This window comes from Tamandua tetradactyla, chromosome 11 (genome assembly GCF_023851605.1).
Source record: "Tamandua tetradactyla isolate mTamTet1 chromosome 11, mTamTet1.pri, whole genome shotgun sequence".
Taxonomy (NCBI): domain Eukaryota; kingdom Metazoa; phylum Chordata; class Mammalia; order Pilosa; family Myrmecophagidae; genus Tamandua; species Tamandua tetradactyla.
This window is the reverse complement of record NC_135337.1, coordinates 58,264,055-58,288,621: the sequence shown is the minus strand read 5'-3', so window position 1 is coordinate 58,288,621 and position 24,567 is coordinate 58,264,055. Positions and strand designations below refer to the sequence as shown.

The 24,567-nt window shown below is 43.2% G+C and overlaps 1 protein-coding gene across 2 annotated transcripts in view; it reads right to left on the bottom strand.

The window, feature by feature from the left end:
• Window positions 1-4,724: 4,724 nt before the first annotated feature.
• Window positions 4,725-24,567, bottom strand: part of GNG12 (G protein subunit gamma 12) — a 126,691-nt gene continuing 106,848 nt past the window's right edge. For both annotated transcript variants that reach the window (XM_077120647.1, XM_077120648.1), the window contains exons 3-4: window positions 10,542-10,660; window positions 4,725-8,792 (exon numbers count right to left, since the gene is read on the bottom strand). In XM_077120647.1, the coding sequence (XP_076976762.1) occupies window positions 8,667-8,792; window positions 10,542-10,634 (219 nt within the window). In that variant the 5' untranslated portion in view covers window positions 10,635-10,660 and the 3' untranslated portion in view covers window positions 4,725-8,666. The remainder of the gene's footprint in view (window positions 8,793-10,541; window positions 10,661-24,567) is intronic.

Genomic DNA, 24,567 nt, shown 5'->3' with positions numbered 1-24,567 from the left:
TCCATACTCCCCAATGCCAGGTGATGACGCAGGAGAGGGCAGGGAGCAGACTTGAAGGACCTCTGCAAGCCAAACTTTTTCATCCATGAGGTGCTAGAAAACCATTTAAAAATAACTGTTACAACCGAAAGAAGAGGCAAATTGTTCTGGTTTTCTTAGGAGTCTCTTCAGCCGTTGCAAAAATAAATAAATAAATAAAAATAAAAGTGCATTCCTCAGCTCCTGGTGAGCTGACATCACTAGAGACTGGAAACTGATCTCAAGTTCTCCATTCCCCCCTTCCCCAGCCTTGGGACTTGTGACAACCTCTGTCTTTGGCGCTGCTCAATCTTCAGCTAGGAGAACTCCCAGAGAGCATTGCGCAGTGTTCTTCAAACTTCCCCTATGATAGGAATCGCCCGAAGTACTTGTTAAAAAAATCAAAGAACGAAAACTGAGCTTCATCCCAGCCCCACTTAATCTGAAGCTCTAGGGACACCCAGGACAATTTACCACCTGGAGGCAAAATTAGAATGTGTTAATTTACTAAGGTTCCTACACAAGTTACAAGAACCACAAAAGGTGGGAGAGTCCACAAAGAGAATGGCTCTTATGCTGTCTGCGGCTGACTGATCAGCCTTACCCAGATCCAATGGACTTTGAGAACCAAGTCTATCAGTGCCTGGCCCACAGCAGGTAGCACTGCTCGTTTCTCAGTCACTGCCTGCCTGAGGTCTAGACCCAGAGTACCTAATGCTGACTCTCCAGGGTTCTTGTGATGGCATGTGGTTAATAACGTCCTTATGTTAGGACCAGATTTCAGCTCTCTTAGGGGATGAAGCTCTCACTTTTGTCCCTAATCAGGGTAAGTGTGTTCGGTGCCAGACATGGCACTGGGCACTTGGAGAGAAGGAAAAAGGGACCAGCCTGAGAAAAGCAACCTGTTGTTGTCATACAAAGGGCACCGCTCAGTGTCAAGCACATAAGGCGTGCTCTGGGAGTGGAGTTCCTATTTTTTTTTTACAGCCATATAGTGCTTTCCAGCTGACAACCTGCTTTTGCATTTATTAAGTCGTTTGACTGCTGATAAAGCCACTGAGGCTCAGAGAGATCAAGAGGCACCTCCAAGGTCATGTGGCAAGTAAGTGAAAAAAATTGGAATTTTGCTGTGAATTCCATGTGCTTTATTCAGAGCTGTCTCTCAGCCAACCAGACAGGAGAGGTTAGCCCTGGGGGAGAATGAACTTGAATCTCATCTTTTACTTATCCATGCCTGCGAGAGCGCCTCTGGAAAACTAAAGAAGACAAAAAGCCAGGAGGAGAGAATTCTAAGAACTGTTCTCTTTCATCTTATAATCTCCTGACGGGAAAAGCGATCTTGGTGTCCCTCTGTGCTTTTATGCTAACATCTTTTCCAGAATTAAGTGTCTGAGAAAGAACTTATTATGCAGAAAAACAGCAACCTTTCTTCGGATCATCACTTAACATGAGATCATATCACATAATTGTAATCATATTACAATCATCAAAATAATCACTCAGCAAGAAATCCTCACTTGGAGAAGAGCCTTCTGATTTCATTTTGCCTCACTGTGTGACTGTTAAGGACAGGGCTGGCAAAGCAGAAAGAGCCAGCCTGTAGCAGCTGCAACAGTGGGCTCTGAGAACCAGCAAGACCTGGACTTGGATCCTGGGTCTTGGCTGCAACTTGAGAAATTAGTGAAACTTCTCTAAGCCTCAGTAATTTCTCTTAATGTATAACTTGGGAAAATGTACATCATTGGGTTGTTGTGAAGATTGAAGGAAATAATGCATGGAAAACATTTCAGTTCCTGGCACCTAAGCACTCAGTAAATGTAACCTAATTAACAAGTCCATCTTTCACTTGTTAGGTATATATGTAAATTAGAGGGTTGTAAGGAAAAAAGCCCCTGGTAAACTACATAGCACAAGGTAATTGAGTATGGAGAGACACCATTTGATTGAATTATGTTGCTTTTCATTAATTTCCTTTGTCCTCTTCATTCCTATTACCTTAATTTAGTTTTTTCCCTCATTTGGATTGAGTCTGTTCAAAATAAAAAACTGAGCCTCTGCTGTGTGCCAAGCACTGTGCTAGAACTTACTATATAAAGATCATTAGGAGACAGTTCCAACCTGCAGTTTAGTATATATAGGAAGCTGACAGATACCCAGAGAATTCCAAGTCAGTGTGGCGTCATGTAATGGTGATTTGGTCATGCCCAACCTGTGTGCACATGCCTGTGTACGTGTGGGAGGGCTGGTAGTGAAGAAGTCTTCCAGGAAAGGGCAATGCTTGTGAAGCATGATTAGGAGCTGGTCAGGAAAGAAGGATATGGCACATGAGGGACTCTTTCAGTTGGTGTTTGCCGGAGGATTGTGTGAAGGAAGGGAGCAGAGAAAAGGAGAGCTTTAGATTATACCTTGTACTATAGTTTTCCTAAAATGTGTAAAAACGTAACTAGTAAAATAATTCACTAAAAAATTAGCGTACTACCCGAACCTCACATGCCAACTTTTACTTAAGGTTACCCTTACCGGTATCCAATGGGCTTTGAGAACCAAGTCTGTCAGTGCCTGGCCCACAGCAGGTAGCACTGCTTGTTTCTCAGTCACTGTCTGCCTGAGGTCTAGACCCCAGAGTACTAAACCCTGACTTCACAGGGCTCTTGCGATGGCATGTGGTTAATAACGTCCTTATGTTAGGACCAGATTTCAGCTCTCTTAGTGGATGAAGCTCTCACTTTTGTCACTAATCAGGGTAAGTGTGTATGGACGGGTGGGAAGTGGGGTGTTGTGGAGTCTGGAGACCAGAAGTAGCAATTTGCACACAGATATTTCGGCTGCAAATTTCTCAGAATAACAAACCTGGTGTTTTAACCATTGTGTCTCAACCATTTCAATTACTTGTGTTCATCATTGAACTGTCCAGGAGGATTTATAGGGTTTAAGAATGATTCACATGCAAAATTAATTCTCAGTGATGTCTAAAACTTGACCATTAACTTCCAATCCTTTGTGCTAAGCACTGTTCTCCCCATCATTATATTTTACAGTGCCAATGGTCTTCTGGAGACCAATATATTAAGTTGCTAACGTGTTTGGATGAATTTACTTGGACTCTGTTTTCCTCCAGGGAAGAGAAAATACTGGTTTCTGAAAATATTGTTTGATAGTTGGGGTGAAGGTTCCTGGGACTAACTGTGTATTTGTTAAATGTCCTTAATAGACTTGAATGAGTCAGATAAGGAGACCAAAATTAGAGCAACAGAAAGACTCATCTGAAGGCAAAGATTCCTTACTGCTCAGTGGTAGAGGAGCATAAGCTATGCTCTGAAAACAAGCTAAAGATGCCAGCAGTGGCAGGTTGCACCAAGATGGCTGGAGCTGCTGATAAAACCAGGTTCTGCAAAGATGGTCAGAGCTGTAGGCTAAAGGTTGGGAGAGACAAATATTTAAAGAATGTCTATGCAGCTAGCTCCAAATAAGAAGGCTTGCAATGTATATTCATGTGCTTATGTGCAATGAAAAACAGATCACTGCCCATACCCAGGAGAGAAGGAAGGCAGCATGACATGCATCTCCACAATAAGTATACTATTTCTACCTGCAGGTTTGAGTTGCTTGGTTTGAACCATTAATGTAGTATAGATTTCACCTGCCACTTGACTGATGCATTCTTCCCTTTTCAACATCATCCCTATTCCTTCCCCTCCCCCTTTTAAAACTCACCCAAATCCAACCCCACACACCACCCCCAGTACAATTATTCTCCATTGTTATATGAGCTTCTTGTACCTTGGTCAAAGCCAGTGAAAATGCTTTTTAGTTGTTGCCTATTTTTCATGTCTGAAATATTGAAATTCTTCAGTCCTATACTAGAAAGGGTTGAGCGACAATATTTTGTGCCTGCTCTTTGTGTATGTGTGTGAGCAGCAGAAGCAGAAGCCATTTCTGTAGCTCACCTGGCTCATTCCTAGATGCTCGTTGACTGCCTCCCTGTCTTCTCCTGGGATAATATCGTCCTGCCCTCATTTTGGTGAGAATCCCAGCCCTGGGGGGAGGGACAGAGGAGGGGGCAGGGTACCTTCAGCAAACACTCGGTGGATATGAGTCACCACAAGTCTAATGACTTTCCATTTGTTATCTGTTTCCATGGTCACAGCTGGGTCTCAAGGATGGGAAAGAGCGTTCCACATGTGTGAATCATTATGTCACTCCCCTCAACAACCTTCACTGTTCCTTGTTGCTTGCAGAATAAACAATTAGGATGAGAACTTCTGCACATGAATTTTGAGCCCAGTTTTCTATCCCTCCTCTCATCTCCTCACAAGACCTCATTCCAACGCATACAGTGGTGCTTCTGCCTCCTTCAAGCCCCAAGGCAAACGTCATCTCCCTTGGAAGCTTTCTCAGACTTCCTTGCTGGGGAGCTGGGCTCTCACAGCACTTTGCATCTGCCTAGGTCACAGCACACAGTGCTGTAATGACTGTTTATGTAACTGCCTTCCCATCCTCCACCCTCTAGACTGCGAGTGCCTCACAGGCTGGCGGGAGTCTTATTCATTTGGGTGTCACTGGAACCTGACTCTCGGCACCTGGCTCTCTGCAGGTGCTCCGAAAACGTTACCTGAATGAATGAAGGAAAACGGGAAAAGAAACCATCTTTTATTAATTTATGGAGCAAAAGGCTGATAAGCTGATACAATGAGGCACTGACCCAGTAAAGAAAGCAAATGGCGTTTTAATGAAACTTCTTTCAAATCTGTGAACATGTTAGCTGTGAAGTAAATGCTTTTATTCTTTCCACAGGACAGAGTTCCAAACAATGATCACAGTGTTAAGGTTAATAAGATGCTGGACAGATGAGTAGCCAAAGAATGCTATAAAATAACAAAATCTCATCAATGATATAGCAATAGCAAGTTTACCGAGACATCAAGAGAATACGTGTTTGTAGTTACAGAACTAAAAATAAGTCATTACCGTAACCAAATCCACAGAACTTGGGGGGAAAAAGCTATTTAACAAAAAGGCCGTTCAGAAGCTATTAAATGACCATACATTATAGACAAACTGATTTCATATTTGAAGCAGCTTGTAGCACCAACATGTTGGGAGGACCAGTAGAGGGGAAGGATGTTGGATTGAGGCATCTGTGAGCAGGAAGGGGTCTCAGCAAGCATCTACTTCAAACCCATTTTACAGATGGAGAAATGGAGACCCACAGAGTTCAGCAAGGGCCTTGTCCAAAGTCACACCACACAGGGTTGGCTAGAAAATGACCCAGGGCTGAAATCTGGGCCATGTGACCGCGGGTAAGTGCTCTAGTGTACTGTACGTATAATTCTATTTGATTCGATGTAGTTTTTCCTATTAACAGGTCTACCCTAAGAGAAAATCAATACAATTTATGACAAGGTCTGGCATTCTATTTACTTTATTGAGAAAGGACTGACATGTACTATAATTCACTTCCTGGGCCTATATATCTTAAAATTCAGAGTAACCACTCAGATGACACTGTCTTAGTTATAAACTGGACAAGGAGAAGGCATCTGGAGAGAACGTTTGGTACATCTCTCACCACCGAAACTAATCTATGCCTCCATATAACTAAGTCACTGGTATAAAGTTTTTTACTGAGATTCTAAAGATTGGCAAAATACAAAAATAGTTTAAACAAAGCAAAAGCAAATCAGGTCTTTCCTTTAAAAGGTAAAGCATGGTGCTTTTGACTTTAATAACATAAGATAATGTAAAAACCCTACTATTTTAAGAAAAAAACGTTTGTAGCTATAACACAAAGCTTGTGAACTACCTGGTCCTTAAAGATGTGGTTCTATAAAATACTTTGTAACCAGGACATTTTGTCTAGCATAACTTGCCATGGTGCTGAGGCCTCAACTGGACAGATTTATGATGAACTAATGAAGACAGAAAAACAAAAAAGGAAAAGAGATCACTCTTTTAACAGCGTAGCATCAAAGACAGGGCCTACTGAACATATTCAAATAGCTTGCATGTGTATATGTGAGTGTGTCATTATAGTGGTAGCTGAAAAAAATAACACGCACTGAACATTTTCCACCATTGTAAGCCAACTGCTGTAGAACAGTTAAACTGTGGCTTCATGAGTAGAATAAAGCCTGATAAATAATAAGTGACTTCTGCATATCATATATATGTATACATATATTATATTTTCTCACACAGAGTCTGGTTATAAGCAAATCAACATTTAGCTACAATTTCCCTGCCTCCCCTTAGGTTCAACATCAGAAGATATGAATCCATCCTTCTTAAACATGCCCTATTCCTGGTTAGGAAGGTGCCTGACATTTATAGCCACAGTCATTGTATATGGCCAGTGAAAATAAAATGAAATCTCCTGGTACCTCAAGTCCATTCCTTGCCAGTACTAGTGGATTAACAGATATACAGCAAAATATATTTGTTTTCTATTAGGTAAAAGAGCATGTTTGATTACTAGAGAATAAACTATGTTTGCTATCAATAATGTGCATACAATGGCATAATAAAAGTAATTTCATGAAAATACTTTGTAACAAGCTACATTATAAATAGTTAAAGAAACATGTTAGAAATCAGAGTGAAAAATATGATTCTCATTCTGAAACTATCTGTAGAAAAATATACATTAAAAAAAATGTCTCAAGTGAAGCATTAAATGTAAAGTCATCCTTTTAGTGTTTATTTCAGACCTCACCTTTTGAAAGCTAAAACCGTTAACTCTCCTAAACAGGTGCCTATAATTTACTTGGGAACTGGGCACATTCTGGAACCAAGGAATAGGCAGCAAAAGTTTAAGGACACTGGCATGATTTTCACATGGTCTTAGGAAAGTGAGGGCAGTTCACAGTGCTGGACAGATAGGTGGCTTGGGGAAACACAGAATATATTTGAACAGTTTAAAAATAGTACTGTGTTTGTTCACCCACAATGAGCAAACACTCAAAGCCGAAACAGATTTTCAAAGGGGTTTGCATTGCAGGGCAGACTGTACAGGATTAGGGAAAACTACTGTAGATACCTCCCTGTGGTTCAATTCTTTTTTGAGAATAAGTTTTAAATCCTTTATTAGTAATTAATTTTAATGAACCAAAGATGACTTAAACTATCAAAGGCCTGGTATGTGGTTTGGGACCCTTGGTGAGCATTTTAAGAAGGACCCTCTCTTCCTCTGTGATAAAGTCAATACAACCCTCAGCCAAAGGAGCTTCCTTCTCTTGGGATCCCCACTGGAAACCCCAAAGATGTGGGGGTTATGACCACTCCCCGAGGAAAAGCAAGGATTTCAACGCTGCTGAAGTTCAGCTGTTCAGCTGCTGGAACCCTGGGCCCCAAGATGTACAACCACCGAAGGCGAGCCTCTCTAGGTACTTACACCCCTCCCAGAGCAGTTTGGAGACAGGACAGCCATGAAACAGTGGAAATCAGAAAAGAGCCAACTAACTGCCTTGACACCTGTATGTTTTCTTTTATGGATGCTTCTTTCCCACCATGTCCTACACACCTGGGGCTGGGGAGGCGAACATTCCCTCTGCAAAGAGATGCTCCAGCAGGAGAAGAGATACTGTGGTTATACACAGGAATGCCCTTGTGTTGAGCAGGAGCATGGGGAAGTATTTAGGGGCGAGCCTCACAGAGCGGGGCCTAGAAAAGAGCAGCTGGTTTCCACACGCGCCTGCTCCTCCTATACATGTTCACTCGTCTGTCTCATCCCGGTCTTTGGGGTGGACATTTCAGAGGTGTCTGCTTCTAATCAGCAGCGAACATGAGCTCTGGGAACGCAGCTGCCCAGGTCCTGAGGCCCAAAGTGATCCATCAGGATCACTGAGGCCCAAAGGCCCCGTGTGAATCGTAGCTTGTATTATAAAAGGGCATTTTAGTTCCATTTTAAAATTTTATTTTGCGTATTTATTGTAGCCTAAGAAATCCAGCACGGTTTCAAAACAGGAGAGATGACATTACTTGATTACAATGAATATAGCCTTTAGAATGTCATTTACTTTTTGTATAATAACTGTATGAAAAGACTTTCTTATTCTACCTATACATAGCTCAAGATTAAGGTATAACTTCTGGATTTGAGGAGCTGATGGTACAGAGTGAGAGAGGTGTTTGAATGAGGAACTAAGTTCTTCAATATGTGTATACACAGAGGCATGTATATATATACACAGAACACACAGTCCGCCTTATACACTGTACAGGTTGGCACAGACCCTACTAAGAGCATAATATTAATTAAAGGGTTTTAGGATTTAAGTTATTCTTGGCATTTTAATCTAGAAAGGTGCTTAGATAATTTAGGTCTTGACATATCTGAATCATTTGTATATTTTAAAGTATGTAATTTTGTTTCTAAAAAGACCCAGACCAACTTTTCCCTAAACAGTAACCCAGTAAGACACTATAGTTACCAAATGAAAAAACACAATAATTATGCTGTATTAAATCAGTAAAGGGTACTTAAGAGAAAGGGCAACTTGGAAAATAAAGAAGTCAGAGTCCATGAATCCAAGTAAAAGAGCATTTTAGTTATTAGCAGTGGTTACCAAATAAGCTGAAGGTAAATCTCCTCAAGGAGCCGCTTCTAATTTGCTTTGTTGAGAAGAGACGAGAACCGTTTGACTATCCAACTATAAGATGATGCAAGTTTTTTTATCCTTGAAAGGGTTTTCTGAGGTTGGAATCCCTATCAGCAAAGGGTCGCTCCTAGCATGCTCCTCACAGTAGGACATGAGGTCCGCAGAGGCCTTTGAAACCTGAAAGAAGAAAGAAATACATTATTTCCAAAATTTAAAAGTATATTTGAATTTCACTAAACCACTCTGTGGAAAATTGCTGGGGAAAAGGATAATCAGAGTCTTAAAGCTTCACTTCCAGATTACTTATTAGTTTAAAAGGGGGAGGGTACCTTTAAAATGGAGAAATCTGGCAGATGATGCTATAACTGAGTGATGGGACTTAATGACGACGATTCACCTAACATCAGATGTCCCCAGCTTAGGGCTGAGGACACACCACTGCCTAGTTAGTATTCCTGCCAAAATGTTTAACTGGAATCTTTATCGCACCCAAACCGAGGCGTATTCTGCAAAATAAGTGGCCTGGACTCCTCAAAACTGGACTGTGGATTGGCTAACGGCAAAGTTTCCTGAGTGTGAGAACTGTTCTGTGGGGATGTACAGGAAAGCGCTTATATTTAGGAGACACATGGTGATGTATTTAGGGATGGAGAATCACAATGTTTGCAAACAACTTTCAAAGGAAAAATAATGTGTGTTTTGTATGGGAGGGTGTGTGTGCGCTTGAAAGAGAGAAAAAGAGGAAGAGAGGGAAAAAAAAAAGTAAATGTGGCAAAATATTAACAACTGGTGAATCTTGGTAAAGGGTATCTGGGTGTTTATTGGGACAGACCTTCTGTAGATTTGGCATTTTCCAAAATAAAGTGGCAGGAGGGCTGGAAGGAAAAGTGTATGTGAATCAAGGAAAGATGGAGTCTTAGTTTCTAGCCAATAAAAAGGAGACTGGAAAGCAGAACAAAGTTCTGGATTATGGGCTTGGAGCTCAGACTGAGAGAATAAAGTTCTAGAGCCTCAAGATTTACTGTTAAAGATTGGGCTTGGGGAAATAAAAGGAGGGACCAGATCAACAAGGGAAGATGGCAGTGCCTTACTCTGGCATGAGTTAACAAAGAAAAACACTGTTTCTTGATTCAGAAGATCCAGCAGAATGATCCAAGGGCAGGGGGCACAGGGCAGCCGAGCCACATCAAGTACAGCACAGCCTGCCCAGTGTCCTGAAGACAGGTGACTATCTCCAGGCCCAGAGGGGTGTATCAGGTGACTGCTTCCGTTTCTAGGAAACAGCATTAGTCACGACATTCCAGGGGACTCACTCTTTAGTCCTCGATTGGGATTTCAGGGGAAAAAAAAACTTCCAAGTCAGGTGACCTGGATAAAATACATCCAGGTTTTTTTTTGATGGGATCTCAACTAAAGCTGACATTACTCACCCTGGGGGCAGAAAATGGTCACTAAAGTCCACACACATTTAGAAAAGTGCCTTCCCCAAAAAAGGAGACCTCCCCTGTGTGGACTTGCTAGGCAAGGCTGCCTCGGCTGTCCTGATAACTCTGAACATTTAATAAATTCCAGAGGGATGATGATGGTGTTTATGGGAACCCCTGGCTCAATTCAGAACACAATGATCATGGGACTTGACCATGTTCATTCAGGGAAGGCGGGTCCTCAGGAAATCCTGTCCAGGGTTTGAGGTTTTCTATCCAAATGGGGAGGCTAACTCAGACACGCTGGCTCCTCAGCTCTTTTGAAATGATGACGGTGCTAGGCAGAAATGAAAGATAAGATTCTGAGGCTCTCAGCTTGCCTGAGGAAAATCCTGGGACCACGGTAAACTGAATGGCATTACCTTCTCTGAAATGTGGTCTGGACTTTGGGGAGCTGAGGGAACTGCTCAAAAGCCTGTCTAATCCATTCAAGGCCTCCTACCTTTATTCTTTCAATGGAAGCTTCTAATCGTAACTGCTGCACAGTTCTCCTTGCCTGGGCTGTGCTGTTGGTGCTTGCTGTTTTGCTGGACATCTTCAATGATTGTTTCCACCTGATATCTGAAGAAAAAAATTTAAAAAGGTGAATAATAGTTATCTTTAAACACGCCTATACAGTCATAATATGCTGCATTACTTTGAAGGAAAAGGACACATTTTCCCACTCACCACAGTCTCTCTGGATCAGTAACTAAAATGCCCCTCAGCAATTTGGGGTGCTCTAGGTATCTGCACTTTTTTATTCATTTGAGCACCTTCACAAATCTTTAGTTTAGAGAAGCCTGATACTACCAGTTTGGTTAATGTACTCTAATGTATGGCATACAACTAACCTTTTCTAGGATTTTCTGATAGGAAATGAATAGATGTAAACATTTGCAATAGTTAGGAGGCTTCCAGCAAACATGATCATATGCTATCAGAGGCTGCATTTCATGGGCAGTTTAATATTCCTGCTGCCTCATTTAATAGAAGGTTTGGCTTTATTTTATTTTGGCTCTTTTACCCAACTATTACACTCAGGCAGGTCTTGCCAAGAAAAAAGAGCAAGAGAGAGCGCCTCCAAGGAACTTTTCACAAAGTGTGCATTTTTTCGGTGCTATCAAGAAATGGGATCCTTTGGAGAATGTTCGTTAGGAAGATAAGGAAGTCCTTATTCAAGAAAAAGTGGGAGCCTTTCAGTTGAAAGACCCTCAATGATAGAGCCACAGTAAACGTCAGATGGGATACACTCGCAGCCTATAGCCTGAAGTCTTTAATAAAACAGTATCATTTCCTCTTTGACTATCTTCTGACCTCCCCTTGATGTCCAGGGCACTTGCTAATCCGGTTATGCCACAATTTGTTCATGAATTGACTCTTCTCTTTAACCTGTGGCCCTGGGTTCTCTCCCTAGCCACTTGGGAAAAGCAACAGAAATATCCCAGACCTAGAGGTTGGGGTTGGTTTTCCCACTGCACGTTCTAAGGAGAAGGCAGGCCTGAGAACAGCACCAATGCGCTCGCTATATAAAGCTACGTGCACTCTTGCTGTGGTGGGGACTAGAGGAAAACGCCGAGCTGGCAAGCCTGGCACCATGGCAGTGTGGCAGTTTAATGACTCACGGGAGCAGGTGGACAGTAGGTGTGCCCCACTGGCGCTATGCACGGGCTCAGCAAAGTCTCGGGGAACTGTGGCGCCGGCCACCAGCCCAGGCTGACTCAGCCTTCAGGGAGGGGTACAGGGGGTGGTGGTGGAGGGGACGGGGGAGGGGAGGGCACAGCTGCATAAAACATACCAGCTATAAAGGCTTAGACCAAACAGGGCTGAGAAAAACAGCAGAAGCCACAGTGTCCGCCATATGGACACTCCAGTGTTCCACATCGAGTTCCCTAAGACACAGGTACACCTCATGGCTGAGTTCAAGTCCCCAAGACACAGGATGCACCCCACGGCTGAGTTCAAGTCCCCAAGACACAGGATGCACCCCACGGCTGAGTTCAAGTCCCCAAGACACAGGTGCACCCCACAGCTGAGTTCAAGTCCCCAAGACACAGGTGCACCCCACGGCTGAGTTCAAGTCCCCAAGACACAGGTGCACCCCACGGCTGAGTTCAAGTCCCCAAGACACAGGTGCACCCCACGGCTGAGTTCAAGTCCCCAAGACATAGGATGCATCCCACAGCTGAGTTCAAGGACTTGGACTGGGGCTTTTAGCCTCTGAGGTTAGAGGAAGCTTTGGGTCAAAAGCCCAAATAAAACTGCACTTTTAATAGTGTGCAGGAGTTTGCAATCCAGCCTAATCAGCAGGCTTTATATTCCTGGGTTTGATCCTGCCCTGACCACTCACTAGCTGGATAAAACTTCTATGAGCCCACATTTTCTCAATTGTAATATACAGACACTATGGCCCTCCTGTAGGATTCTTTAAAATATTATTATTATTTATTTATTTTTTTAACATGGGCAGGCACCGGGAATCGAACCTGGGTCCTCTGGCATCGCAGGCGAGCATTCTTGCCTGCTGAGCCACCGTGGCCCGCCCTTAAATATTAATTTTATTTAACAATTTCTAAAATTTACAAGCACTCTTAATCTATCAAGCAACAACTCCCCCTTCCCATCCCTTTCCCTCGTAACCTCTAATCTATTTTCTGTCTCTAGAAATTTCCTATTTCTAGATATTGCATACAAGTGAAACCATCCGTATGTGCCTTATTTCACTCAGCATAAAGTTTCAAGATTTATCCGTGCTGCAGCATGTCTCAGAACTTCATTTGTTCTTTCTGCCAAATAATATTCTATTGTATGTATATGCCAAGTTTTGTTTATCCATTTGTCTGTCAACGGACACTTGGTGGACACAGGTTGTTTTTACTTTTGGCTGGCTATTGTGAGTAATAGTGCTATAAACACTAGTGTACACACGTCTGTTGGAACCCCTGTTTTCATTTCCTTTGGGTACAGACCTAGAGGTAGAATTTCCTGGTCATATGGTAATTTTATATTTTAGTTTTGAAGAGCTGCTTTCCGGAGTGGCTGCACCATTTTACATTCCCTAAAGTTTTTTCTTCTTCTTCTTAAGTTGGAGAAGCTGTGGGTTACAGAGGAATCGTGCATAAATATAAAACACAGGATCCCTATACACCACCCTATTATTAACACCTGTCTTGGTATGGAACATTTGCTACAATTGATGAAAGCACATTTTTCTTTAATTGTAGGGTTCACTGTGTTGTGCAGTTCCATAGATTTTTTAAAAACTTTTATTCCAATACCATATATACAACCTAACATTATACCTTTTAACCACGTTCAGATAGGCAATTCAGTGGTGTTAAGCCACCATTACCACCATCCAGCACCAGAACTTTTCCACTGTCCCAAACAGAAAGCGAGTTCCCATTCCCTACCCCACCCCAGCTCCTGGTAAACTGTATTCTAGTTGCCGACCCTGTAAATTTGCTTCTTCTAAATACTTCATTTCAGTGAGGTCACGGTATTTGTCCTTTTGTGTCTGGCTTTCACTCAACATGATGTCTTCAAGGTTCATCCACATTGCCACACGTATCAGAACTTCATTCCTTTTTATAGCTGACTAATATTCCACTGTATGTATAGAATATACATACCACTGTATATTCTATATACCACTGGCATTTAGAATTACCCAATGGTTACCTTTATTGGTGGTATTCATTTTTTTTATGCCACTTTTAACCACATCCAGCATCCTTTCCTTTCAGTCTGAAGAACCCACTTTAGCATTGCTTGTAGGGCAGGTCTAGTGAGCACTGAATCCCTCAGCCCTTATCTGTGAATGTCTCCCTCATTTTTGAAAGAAAGTCCTCGCTGAATATAAGATTCTTGGTTGGTCAGTATTTTCTTTCATCACACCTACTTCCTTCTTACTTCCTTAGTTTCTGATGAGAAATGGACACAATCTAATTGGGATTCCTTAGCACATAACTTGTTGCTTTTCTCTCATAGCTTTCAGAATGCTCTCCTTGTCTTTTGCATTTGACAGTTTGATCAATACATGACAAGACATATCTTTCTTCAAATGTATCCTGTTTGGTTTTCCATGAACTTTTCGGGTATGTATATTCATGTCTTTTTTTCTGTCATTATCATTATTATTATGATCACCATTACTATCATTATTATTTTAGGTGCATGGTCCAACAATCAAACCCAGGTCTCCCGCTTGGCAGGCAAGCATTCTACCACTGAAACACCCATGCACCCTGTTGTTATTTTTGGGATATTTCTTCTGTCCTTCTCTCTTTCTTCTCCCTCTGGGACTCCCATAAGGTATATATTCTACATCTGATGATGTCCCAGAGGTCTCTAGGCTATTTCTGCTTTTTATAATTCTTTTTCCTTTCTGCTCTTCAGCCTGACTCATTTCAATTGTCTTTTCTTCCAGTTCACTGATTCTTTCTTCTGTCAGCCCCAATATGCTGCTGAAACCCTCCTGGGAATTCTGCATTTCAGTTATTGTGATCTTCAACTCTAGTAGTTCAATTTGGTTCCTTTTCCCGAATTGCTACTTCATTATGATTTCTCATGTTGTTCATTCATTATTTTCCTGATATCCTTTCATTCTTTCTCTGTATTTCTCTCATCTTCTTGGACAGAATGAGGATAATTTTTAAAAAGTCTTTGTCTGGTAGGTTCATAGTCTGGTTTTCTTGGTATTCTCTGCATTTTTATCCTCTTCTTTCTGTTGGACCATTATTTTCCGTTTCTTTGTCTTGTAGTCTTTTGTTGCACACTGTGCATTTTAACATTTTAAATTAACTATGGGATTTATTTCATGAGATGTCTCCTCCCCAGTGATTCTGTTCGCACAGTGATTCCTGAGCTTGTAACCAGCTGGTGATGACAGAGATTTTCTTGAATGTCAGCCTGAGGCAGATGTGAAGTGAAGCGTCCTCGTTGTCTTTTCAGGGCCTGTGTCTTTTCCTGGATGGTGCTTGCTGGTGACTTAGGGGATCCCCTGCTTACAGGAGTTTGAAAGTGCGTCTCCTTCCCCAGAGACAGATCTTCTCTCCTCTCTCTCCCGGGTATTCCACTGCCAGAATTAAAGCACCACAAGCTTTTGCTTAAGGCTGTTGCCTCAACTATTTCTTACCCCACTTGTGTTGTCTCAAGCTGCTTTCGCCAGGAGGGCAAATCCTGGGAGGTGGGGATGGGGGAGTGAAGGGGGCCATGCTGATGAGGAGTTTCCCAAGTCAGTCTTTCCCAGTGGGAATGAGGCCATGGACTCCCCCAAGCGAACATGAGCCACCTCCAAACTGCTCTGCAGAGGGGATGAGGGTAGGGGCAGGAGGGGTGCCAGGAGCTTCTCCCAGGGCTCCCCAGCACTGCGCTCTCTTGGCCTGACCCACAAATACAGCCCTTCAAATGTCCTCTGCAGCTCAGAGGACACATATAGTTTTTACATCTATCTCCTCCGTGGCTTTGTTCAGGGTGGGTTGGAACAAGGGACTCCCTCAGAGCTGGGCCCCAGGGATCTGAAGTCACTAATCAAAAGCTGTGATCAGCAACTGGCCCGTACCCATCTTGGGGGGAGTGGATTTAATGTCCCTTTCTGGCACCAGCAAGATATGCCAAGGGCCGGATCCCACTGCTGCCTGCCCTGTGAATGGGGGATGGACACTAGTAACTGCTGAGTGCAGAGAACAATTTACTGTAATTTACCAGACTCTTCCCTGCCTGGATGCCGTACAGTGCTCTACTGGACTCCAGAATTTAAAAGGAGTTGATTCAGACAGTTCCTGCCTGTTTAATACTTGTTTTGGTGGACAGACAGATTCTTGGAGCTTCCTACTCAGCCACTGTCCCGCCCCAATAGGGCTGCTTTTGGGGATTCAATTTGCTAATGCACACCCAGTGTTTCGCACAGTACAAGGGTAGTGCTTCATAAACAGCATCTATTCTTGTTTTTACCCCTGGAGGGGAGGATGTCACTCATAGCACAGTGACCTGGAATTCCTTGCTTACCTGTCTGCCTCCTTCCTGGTCAATGAGTTTTTGACTGATTGGGTCTGATTAGGCTGTGGGCATCAGTCCTTTATTTTTTGTTTTTAACAAGTCCCCAGGGAATTCTGCTGCACACTTCTGCCAGGGCAAATGCACTGACTGTGGAGAGACAACAGAGGAGAAGATTCCCCTTGGAATGGGGAACAGTACAGGAAACCGGGAGGAGGGAGCACGTGGCAGGGCCATGTGGCCTTGGCTTGTCCTAAGCCTTGGGTGACCTCCTTTCAACAGACTCCCTGACTTGAGGCCTCGTCCTCAGATTCCTCAGCTACACAGCCCCGCCCAAGGGAGAGGCCTGTGGTCTCCTCCCCAGTGTTTCTGCTCACACCCAGCCCGGCCCAGCCTGTTTCTGTGCTCCCAAGCAAGTGCTTATAAACAGCACTTGAACTGGGACCCGGGCAAGCAGCTTCAGCGTGCACAGCATGAAGTGGCCGGATTCACAGTGTGGCGGTTACATGTTCTGTTCCCCGGGGCATGTCAGACTGGGCTCCCCTCCCGGCTGGCGCAGGTTCCGATGCGTGGCCCCCAGCCCCCCAGGCGCGGCCCCCAGGCCCCCCCGCCCTGCAAACACGGCACCCTTGCTGTGCGGCCTGTGGTTTCCAGGCTGCACTCTAAGGACTCTCTAAATGTGCCCTTGCATAAGAATAATGCCAAGCATTCTCGTGGTCTTCTCCGCCTCCAGGGCATGAAGTTTCTGAGGCCTGAGCAAGTTTTCCAGTAACTGTGGAATAGTTCACATGCATCAGGACTCAATCAGGGGCACTGCTCACACCCTCCTGGCCCTAAGCACACAGTCCACATTCAGGCTCTATTTATAAAATGCCTGGGTAAGTTTCTCTACCACTGGCAAGAAACTCTGCATATAGTACATTGGGGATTTTCTTAATTCCTGAACTGTATTATAATCATGATGAAAACAGCTATCAATTCACAATTCATGCTTGCCAGCTTGGGGCTTTTTGTATCTGTGCTGCGACCTGCTCCCGCAGAGAGGGACTTCTTCCCAATCCCTCAGGTGCCTGCTCACCCTCCCCGGGGACTCCTGCAGGTCCCAGGCTCTGAAACACCTATGGAACATTTCTCCACCGAGCGCTTTTCCTTACCAGGTACCGCGTGTGGAGAATAAATGAGTAAGACAGAGAGGCTGCCTTCACAGAGCTTAAGATCTTGCCCAGGAGACAAACATTAAACCAACAATTAGACACTTCCCTCCTCTGCCTCGTGCATCTGGAAGCCCCTCTTGGGCTCCCAGCTCAAGTCCAAGTTCTTTTTTAGAAGTCCCCTCCCCTCCGCTGGCAGATGGATAATCCTGTCCAGATAAGAGTTTAGGAGATGGGTGATTTTCACAGCTTCACAGATTTACAAAAGAAATAAGCAACTTTCTATTGACTATTATATAAGAATAGCATTAAGAAGTCAATTAAATGGGATATTTGTAGTCATTCCCAGAAAAATTGTGCATTGGGCCACTGGAAAAGAATGTAATCTCTTATTATAATATTGTTCCTACAGAAAAATTGGATCATTTCAACGTTTCAACGGTAAGGAGCCTCTGTGGGGAGCTCAGCCAGCTGAGTTGTCTCGTGCCCACGCAAGGAGAGTGGGACACTGCTGCCTCAATTTTGGGCAGCAAGAGATGTTTATGGAAGCCTGAGGCCTGGCTGAGGACTTCCTGCCTAACTCGCAGCAGCTTTGTACCTCCTCAGCAGCTGGGCTGGGGGCAGGACAAAACAGAGAGGCTGGGGAAACAAACACCTTCAAACGCCTCTGTGCCCTCAGAGGGTTTTCTCTGGTAGTCGCTCAATGGCAGGGAAGTCTGGCTGTCTGTGCTACTAGACTTATAAAAAGCTTGCTTTATTTTTGCACCAAGAATAGTTTCCAAGGCAAACAATACCTGATATTTATATGGAACTTCAGAATACACAAGCTGCTTTCACACACATTATTCTATGAAGCCCCATTATAATCCTGTGAGGTATGATACTATTCCATCTTCATTTTATAGATGAGGCAATTGAAGTAAGAAAAGAGTCGCTTCACATTATCCAGCTCCTAAGACTTGAACTGGCTTACAAGTCCTTTTACTCCACTGCTTTCACCGCACCAAGGAAAGAACACAATCCCACCTGATTTGATTCACACGCACTCAGAGCATCACTGAATATTCTACAATAGCGTTCTTAATCAAGGGTGACTTATCACTGCAGTACAGGGAGTTACAGGCTTGCTGCCTGTCTCATGTTTGTGCACTATCCCTTCTGGGGCAGAAAGGATCTGCTTGTCTGTCCAGTGCCTGGTGAACAGGTGTCTCTTCTCATATCTGCAAGCTATGCAGGAATAGTCTTGCAGCTGTTACCAGGCCAGGGCTGAGGTCTAGGCCCCCGTCAGCATCTGAACCACCAGTGCGCCACCCCGTCCAGAAGGCCTGTGCATGCACTTGACCTTGACCACCGGTTTGGCTTGATTAAGTTCTGGTTATTGCTTCTGTAGCTTTGTTTTCAATTCTGCATTTGGCCTACAGATTTGAATAAATATCTGTAGTATTTATCTGTTCAAATAATTTGCATTGGTTTTCAACGCTGTGGTTCATGGAATCCTTGGGTTCCTAGAAATTCCTAGGGAAATATGGGCATTATAATTTTTTGCCTAGAAGGGCCTAGAAGCAGGGCAAGGAGTGCAGGAATGGAAAGTGTGTTCTAGTCCCTTCTGGGAGGAAGGCACCAGAAGCCCCTGGGGTCTGAATCACAAGTCCTCACCACCTGGCCAGTGAGTGAATCACTGGAGAGACGCCAACACTCACATGAAGAAACAATTGCTGTGGCTGTGATAAAAGAGCAGGTTGAAAAAAAAAAAGACAATAGATTTCTACTTAGCCTCTGACCCTGCCTCTGATTTCAGTATCTTAACCCAGAGCTCTTTGCTTCCTCATCTGTAGAAGGGGGACTCTCACAGGGTTGCTGGGAGGACAAAATGAACTCCTAGCACTAATACACACAGAAATGTTTAATAAATGCCGGGCCTCTAGGATCATTAACAAGATGAAAACCATATACCTGGTGATGGAAAAGAAGAGAAAAATTTAGACAGGAAAAAAAAAAAGAGTTGAATTTTAAGGTAACGTGACCCAGTAGCTTTCTACTTCGGCCTTAGAGAGAATGTGGGGACTGCAGTTAGTTCTCACTAATACTTAACGATTTTATATCAGAACTCGTAAACTCGTGCCCAATAGGCTGAGTCCAGACTGCAGATATGTGTTCGGTTTGGCTGCACAGTGTCAGTCCATTAGTGTGTGTGTGTTTTGACTTTGAGTTAATGGTCAATGTTTGAAACATGGAAATATTTCACTTTAAAAGGAAGGAAACAAAAAATTTCTGGAAAAAGTCAGAACAACTAACAAAACCAGTCTGGACCTGAATAGCAGCTGCCCCCTATACTTGAACTTGTGGCACCACCTTTACAGTATGTCTTGGCTATTTTTAGTTACAGTGACACTCTCAAAGATTAGACCTGTGGACTTGGACTCAGTCTGCCCCTGCCACTTCCTGGCTCTAGGGCCCTAGGCAGGACATACAACCTATCTCAGTCCCAATTTTCTCATGGGAAAAATGGAGATAATAATACTTTCCTATCTCAAAGGACTGTAAAGAGGATCAGATAAAATAAGCATGTGAGTGTAATAACTATAGAGAATATGTTTACTGAACGTTTACTCCCTGCGTCCTCTCGTCATACGCTGCATGATATACACTAAGCACTTTGTAGTTCCTGCTCAGTGCTTGGCGGAAATCTATCCTCACCCTAGTGTGCATTGCTGAACTGCAAGGCTGGGGTGCTAAAAACTACACTTCCCAGGTTCTCTTGCAGCTAGAGGTCTAGATAATGCGGGCTCTGCTGATTATATGCATTCAGGAGAGGTCTGGAAAGCAGAGAGAAATAAAAAGGCAGCTAATTTCCTAGAGTTTGGCTTATTTCTGCTAGCAAGCAGGGTTACAGGCAAGTTGTTCTCTTCGTGGAAGTGGTGGCATCCCAGTGTCCAGGTAATAGGGACACGATACTGAGATGTTGTATGGCTGCAGCAGCCTGCCAGAAGTGGTGAAGCTGCAGGGTTATTCTAGGATCCATGCTGGGATCCAGAGCTTGTGCCTCCGCTCTTCCAATGATTATGCAAACACCTAATTCCCTCTCCTAAAGCCTACTGTCAAGTTGCCAAGAGTGCTTTCTTTTTCTTTGCTGTCACTGAACCCCAACTAGTACAAAATTGTTCATCTATCATCTTATAAATTGTTATTTACAAATACTGGTTATAATATCTATTATTATTATCAACCCTTAGCATGCTATTGTTGAACACACTAAGCTCCAAGATGTGAGTATGAAATAAAATCCTCTTTCTCTTCTTCTCCCTACCAAATCTCCAAGGCTGCAGGGCTAAGGGTGGTTGAACCTGTGAACAGCTATGTGCCCTGCCCTGCTCCCACCCAGTTCTGAGAGCAAAGGGCAAAAAGAGCACACTGCCAGCTTACGGGAAGAGGAAAATGAGATGCAGAAGGGCTGCTTGGAGAAGTGGGAAAAGCAGTTTGGGATGGAAATCAGATAGTGACTAGAGAGAGCACTTCTAAGAGCAGTTTTTACAGGCTCAGAATCAGCAGAATGAAAAAAGAAGAGTCTGTGCTCTGAAAGCAGCGTGTTTTACACTTGTAGACCCTCTTGATGTCCTTATCTCACATCTTTATTGGTTGATTTTCCCTGCCATTCACAGCACATGTCTCTGAATAAATAATAGTAAGTTACAGTAACACATTTTGACAACTATCACTATTTACTATTCAGTACCTGCCAGGTAAGTGAATTACATGTGTCATTTCACTTGATCATCTTAACAACTCTTTGAGATGAATATGTCATTATTTGTTTTGCAGACTGAGCGCAGAGGTTAAAAAAAGTCTTGGCCAAGATCACACATATCTGCGTGGCAGAGCTGGGGCTCCGACTCCGGCCATCCAGCCCCCAAGAGCACGCTCTTAATCACCACTCTCTGTTCCTTGTGCCTCTGAACATCAAGGACATGGGGAGAAAGCAGGGACACGCATCAACCTGAAGGACTGGAAAAAAAAAAAAAAAGACAGTGGCTTCCATTCAGGAGCTCTTTCAGAAAGGTGGTTCCCACAATAACCATAGGAAATGTGGGGCTAAGTGCCCTTGGGAGAAGACCCAAGCAATGGAAAACTGGTTGTTCTCATTTAAAAGATCAACCGTTCTAGATTCCAGGTAAGGCTATTGCTAAAGACACAAGATATCCTATCCTCCTCCTGGCAGGGAGCCACGAGAATGAGCCAGTCCTGGGCCATAAATCCAGAGAGGGGGCAGCGGATCCTGAGCAGTGGGTTCCAACTTCACCGTGTATCTAAATGACCAAGGGCACCTGTTTAAAAAATCCTGATTCAGTAGGTCTGGGGTAGGGCCTAGGGAATTTTATTTACTACACCAATAATGATTATCAGAGTCTCTGCCTCTTAATGTATACCCAGGTTTATTTCTGTCCGGGAACTAAAACATGTCAACTTAAAAGGCCACTTTCTTTATCTATCCTTAATTAAAAAAAAAAACATTTTTTATTATGAAATATAACATATATACAAAAAAGCAATAAATTTCAAAGTACATTGTAACATGTAGTTATAGAACTGATTTCAAAGTTTGTTTTGAAATGTTCCACAATGTTAGGTTTTTCCTTCTATATGTTTAACTTTTGGCCCTGAACTAGTCCTGAAACAAAACATTTGAACTCCTTTTAATGACCTTAACCTAAAGGATTAAACCTCTTTTGGCGTGAAATCGTGCTTATCATGTAACATACTTCTTGGCTGGAGAGCATCTCCTCCTTGGCTTCAGCACTGCTAAACGACTGCATTCTTGTCCAGCTAGAATACTCCTTTGCTACAGCTCATGCTCCTTCTGACTACATAATCCTAGGAGCCCCTTCCTGGAACGTAGGTGTAGCAGAGTGAACAAGAGTTTTTACAGTCAGAAACCTCTGAATTCTGGCTCATCACTTACTAGTCCAATGTTGCTTCACTTGTCCAAGCCTCAGTTCCCTCATCTGTAAAATGGGAATGTTAACAGTAGTACCTACACCTCACAGGGTTATCAAGATGAAATGAGATAACATGTAAATAAACAAGCAACTGGGTGACATCTGCTGGTCCCTGGTAATGACGATGCTTTCCCCTTCCGACTTTAGCATGGCCAACTAGCATGGCCAACCGTGCTTCATTTACAGCTCTGACCCTTCATTTTAAGCCCAACGTCTAAATGACAGCCTATTCACACTTACTCTTGAATGGCCCATATTTGTTTCAAACTCAACACACATCAAACCCAGTGAAACGGGGTGCGAGGGTAGCCCAGTGGTAGAATTCTCCACCCATGCACTTCCCAAAAACAAACAAACAAGCAAAAACAAACAAAACAAACAAACAAACAACAAAAATTCAACAAATGGTGCTGCAATAATGGGTACTCACATGGAAAAAGAATGAAATGTGATCTCCGTTATACAGCTTACAAAAACAAACAAACAAACAAAAAAACCTAAGGAAACATCGCCAATGCCCCAACCTTCTGATGTCCCTTTCTCAAATGAGTGAGACCACACTTCCCTAGGCATTGAGGTAACCTCTGCCTTGGCCCCTCACTCATTCCTCAGACCAGGTGCTGCCCAAAAGAAACATGAGCCGCATATGTAAGTTTACATTTTCTAGCAGCCACGTAAAAAAAAAGATGAAATTGATTTAAGTAATACATCGTTTAACCCAACATGATCAAATGTGAAATGTCATCAATGTAAAAAATTGAGATATTTTATATTCTTTTTTTCACACCAAGTCTTTGAAATCTGGGGTGTGTTTTTACATGAACAGCACATCTTAATTTGAAGCACCACACTTCAAGGGCTGAATAGCCATGTGAAGCTAGCAGCTACCACATCCGATAATGTAACCTTAGACCTTGGCACTTTTCAATTCTCTTCATTTTTACTTTGATAAACCCACATTTTTATTTTGTCCCATTCCTCTGGCTTCTTTTTCACCTCAGTCTTGGCACTCAGCACCTTACATTATGGCTGCTGCATCAGCCTTAAAACAGGACGCCAGTCCCTGATCTTTCCCTAATCTGTCCTGACCACTACATGCCCAGCTTATTCCTCTGGTTCAAAGCAGTCCCAGGATTCCCTGGTATAACGCCCGAAGGACTCGGCTTTGCACTCAACATGCTCTTATGTCTGGCCCCATCCTCTTTAATATTTCCACCACTACAATAAAAATCTTAATAATAAAAGGAGCTTATTTCTATGGAGAACTTACTAAATGGCAGACACCAGGGGATATGCCAATCACTGCCAATACGCTATCTCACTCATTCCTCATACAACCCTGTGAGGTAAGTTCTCTTTTTCTTTCCCAGTTTATAATTGAAGGAACTGAGGCACAGAGAAGTTAAGTATTTGCCTGGTGTTAAATAACTAGGTAGGGGGTGCATGGGTGGTTCGGTGGTAGAATACTCACCTTCCATGTGGGAGACCTGGGTTTGATTCCTGGACCATGTACCCCACCCCCCCCAAAAATATATATATATATATATAAAAGCTAGTAAGCTGCCTGGCTGGGATTTGCAGCCAGGAGGTCAGATTCTAAAGGCCACACCCTGAACCTCTATTCCTATACCACTGTACTGTCAGGGGGCTCTCATTGCCCCTTCCCACCCCCATCCCCCTCCAGAACATGGGCTGTGCCTACAAGCCCTGCCTCTGAACCACTCCTCAGGTCCTGTACCTGCTTCTCTTGCTCCATTTAAATTCCTTCTCATTTAAGACCCTACTTCCCGTTGTTACCTCTTCCAGAAAGGTCTCCCTACTTTTACTTACAGTGAATTATCCCTCTCATGAATTTCTGCCATATGTTTACAGCTGAGCGGGCCAGAGACCCCTAGGGGGTGGCCCATGCATAAGCTAAGGAGAGGAGGAAGAGAAATTTAAGAATTTCCTACAACTGAATGCAACATGTGGTGTGTGTGCTTATGTTTATTTTTTTCTGAGCGGATTTATAGCTATTACCAAGTGCTCAAAGAGGTTTATACACCATTTATTTTGATGCTTAATTGTATGTTATTTAATACTTATTGCCATGTAATTGGCTTTGAATGTATAAATACAATCCTCCCACTAATCTGTTAGCTCAATAATAGCAACGACATTTATTGATTGCTATGTACCAGGTAGCATGCAAAGTACTTCATACTGTTATTAGTTCACTGAATATTCTCTGCAACTATAAGAGGTCAGATTTATCATACCTATTCAGACTGAAACTTAGGAAGGTTAAATAATGTATCTGCCCAAGATCATATAGCTAGTAAGTGGTAGAAGCAGGATTTGAACCCAG